Here is a 3,417-nt window from a genome sequence, read left to right on the forward strand (position 1 = left end):
TTTTGTCTGCCAATGTTGAGATACTGCTGAGAAACAACTGATTGGTCATGACCACTGGTCATTTTACCTTGATTTAGAATGTTGCTGTCAGCCCTTGTTAAGGACAACAAAATTGGTCTAAAACTGATTTTTTTCAGAGTGGTTAATTTTAAAAGGATTATCACAAGTGTTCAAATATCATGCCATATCTATGCATAACATTAAATTTAATTTTCTTTTTATTTAGAAACATACGACTGCTTGAAATATTTATCAATTAAAGGGATAATTTACCCAACAATTTAAATTTCAAACTCGTTTGACTCGTTTTACTTTCTTCTGAGGAACACACACACACACACACACACTCAAAAAGTCTTTTGAAGCATTGTTTGTAACTAAACAGTTTTGGTTGACATTGACTTCCATTACATAGGCAAAACAAACACTGAGACATTTCTCACAATATCTCCTTTTGTGTTCCACAGAAGAAAGTCTGTTCATACAAGTTTGATGACAGAATTTTATTGTTCATCACTTTACATTTTTCTGTCATTGGAAGAATTAACCAACACAGCACCCTCTTGAGGGGAAAGATGGATGTGTTAACATTGTCATTGACCTGGTTTTGCACATATAGACTGGCATTTTAGGTTACAATTTTTATTATGGGTTTTTATCATGGGTTATTATTATTCGTCACTTGTCCCTCATTCTCTTCTATTTTACAATGTTATTAAATGCTATTTTTTGCTAAAACTTTTATATTAAGACGTTTTTTAAGACAGTGATGGTGTGGACTGAGTTACTTTATATAAACCACTCATAATGTGACTGTGCCTCTGCTTTTACACAGTGTGTGTATGTATGTGTGTGTTATTAAGTCATTCACAAATTCACAACTCGCACCTCACTTGCCGAAGGCCACTGTTTGTATGCCTGATTTTGTTATAACAAATGCTTCAAAGCTCACATCATACATTTGAATAAAACAGACATTTTAATAACACTGAAATTCATCTGTAACCTTTCTTACTGCCAAGTATGTACTTGTTGAGGTTGTTGAACTGTAGGCATGTTATACAACTGTACTTTGATCTTTTGTTCTGAATTGGCTCTTAAACTCATTGTTCATATAGGCCAGATTATAAATATTCATTCCTTCTGATTGCAAATAATGAAAGGGTAAACAAATCAGCAATGTCACACTCTTAAGTTTAGAGTGTACTTTGAACCCTCCCTGTGAGACACTGTACTGTATGTGCAAATACATGCCGTGACTGTAAATCACTCAAGAAGCCTTTCTGTGATTCAGTGCAAAGGTGAAACTGCAGTTTTAAACTTGCCACACTGGATTTTCACCTCAGCTTTGCTAGAGATTGGCTGCCTTCATAGGTCACATCAGTCATGTGATTGGTCTAATTCATATGGGCGAGTCATATGGGTATGAGTCATATGGGCGGCATCTGGATTATGTCATAAATCTCGTTGGAAAGAGCATCCATATGAAGGTGAGGGTAACTGAGGCTGAGGGGGAGTGTTCTGCATTCCAGTTTAATCACTTAGTCTGGTAGTGCACAGATGTAGTGTCTACTGAATTAAATTACTTTGCGGCTCCATCTGTAGATGTTCCTCCATACTGCTGAGCTAATGATGTTAGATGTGAAAGGTTCTAAAATCATTATGAGAAAGTTCATAAGAAACCCAAACACATTTACATGCAGTAGCTATGTACACTATAGTATACAATATATATACTGTATATATATATATTATTACGTTGAAAACAGCTGAGTATAATTTTTTCAGGTTTCATTGATGAATTGAAAGTTCAGAAGAACAGCATTTATCTGAAATAGAAATCTTTTGTAACATTATAAAAGTCTTTATCATCACTTTTTATCAATTTAAAGCATCCTTGCTAAATAAAAGTATTAATTTCTAAAAAAATAAATTATTATTATTATTATTATACTGACTCCAAGCTTTTGAATGCTATAGTGTATAATGTTACAAAAGCTTTTTATTTCAGATAAATGCTGATCTTTGGATCTTTCTATTCATTAAAGAATCCTGAAAAAAAAATGTGCTCAACTGTTTTAAATATTGATAATAATAATAATAATAATTGTTTATTGAACAGCAAATCCGCATATTAGAATAATTTCTGAAGGATCATGTGACACTGAAGACTGGAGTAATGATGCTGAAAATGTAGCTTTGAAATCACAGGAATAAATTACATTTTAAAATATATTCAAATAGAAAGCAGTTATTTTAAATAGTAAAAATATTTCACAATATTACTTTGCTGTACTTTGGATCAAATAAATGCAGGCTTGGTGAGCAGAAGAGACTTCTTTAAAAAAAAAACTCTTACTGTTCTTACTGTAACAAATCTTACTGTTCAAAAACTTTTAACTGGTAGTTTAAATAGGGACAGTCCATAGACTTCTGATGTTTTTTATACACAGCTAGTTATAAATACTATAACCTAATCCAAACAGAAAACGTCATGTATTTTTATGTAGTGTTTTTACAAATTAGGGTATTGCTAGATGCCGCCAACAGGACATTTAATCAGATTTAGCTCACTTCTACAAATTTGTCCCCCAAACATGATTAAATATAGGTACATGTAACAATGTTAATACAAACAGATTATATAACTGAAAAGTTGATACATCTTAAATGTCCCATAAAATTCACAAGTAATACTACAGAACACCCTATTTCTTGTAGCCATATACAGTTCCAGATGAATAAGCAGCACCAGAATTATAATATGTCATTATATATTTTTACGTTTTGCATTATCAAATGTCTCTTGCTGGCAATGCAGACAGTTCTATAATAAATCAAGTCAACTCTGTAATTAATAAACCATCAGTCATTAAAATAAACAGAATCAATACAATCTGCAGAACTCACAGTTACAGAACTCTGTGGTTATGGTTTTTCTATATGCCACTTAATCATCATCATCATCATCATCACCATAATGGTCTTCATCACTACTATCATCATCGATATCATCGTCGTCGTCGTCATCATCATCATCATCATCATCCTCAGTGTTGACCTTTCCAGAGAGAACATCCTCTATCCAGTCCTCCAGCTCCTCCGCTGACGGTAAAGCTTCATCATTAGGCATGTTCAACCACACACTGTCAGCCTGGTCAACACACACACACACACAAGTAAAAGATGATAAGAACACAGAATATATAGGCTTTGCACCTTATTTTGCCACGTAGAAGTAAGCTGTTTTCTGTGAATGTGTGAGACTTCTGATTCAGTAGGTAAATAAATAGAAGAGTAAAAAAGTGCTGTAAACTTAAACTATTTGTGCTACAAATCCGTTTGTTTATAATTATCTAATTGGATATATTTAATCATCCAATTATCCAAGTGGATGCTGCACACTGGTGGTGGTTG

At 33.1% G+C, this 3,417-nt stretch overlaps 1 protein-coding gene across 1 annotated transcript in view; it reads right to left on the bottom strand.

Annotated features, from left to right (window-relative positions):
* Positions 1–2,950: 2,950 nt before the first annotated feature.
* LOC107739823 (calsequestrin-2-like) overlaps positions 2,951–3,417 on the bottom strand; it is an 8,185-nt gene continuing 7,718 nt past the window's right edge. The window contains exon 11 of the mRNA XM_016552030.1: positions 2,951–3,154. Coding sequence (XP_016407516.1) covers positions 2,951–3,154 — 204 coding nt within the window. The remainder of the gene's footprint in view (positions 3,155–3,417) is intronic.

The sequence above is a fragment of the Sinocyclocheilus rhinocerous genome, unplaced genomic scaffold (genome assembly GCF_001515625.1).
Source record: "Sinocyclocheilus rhinocerous isolate Xijiao unplaced genomic scaffold, SAMN03320098_v1.1 scaffold1306, whole genome shotgun sequence".
Lineage (NCBI taxonomy): Eukaryota > Metazoa > Chordata > Actinopteri > Cypriniformes > Cyprinidae > Sinocyclocheilus > Sinocyclocheilus rhinocerous.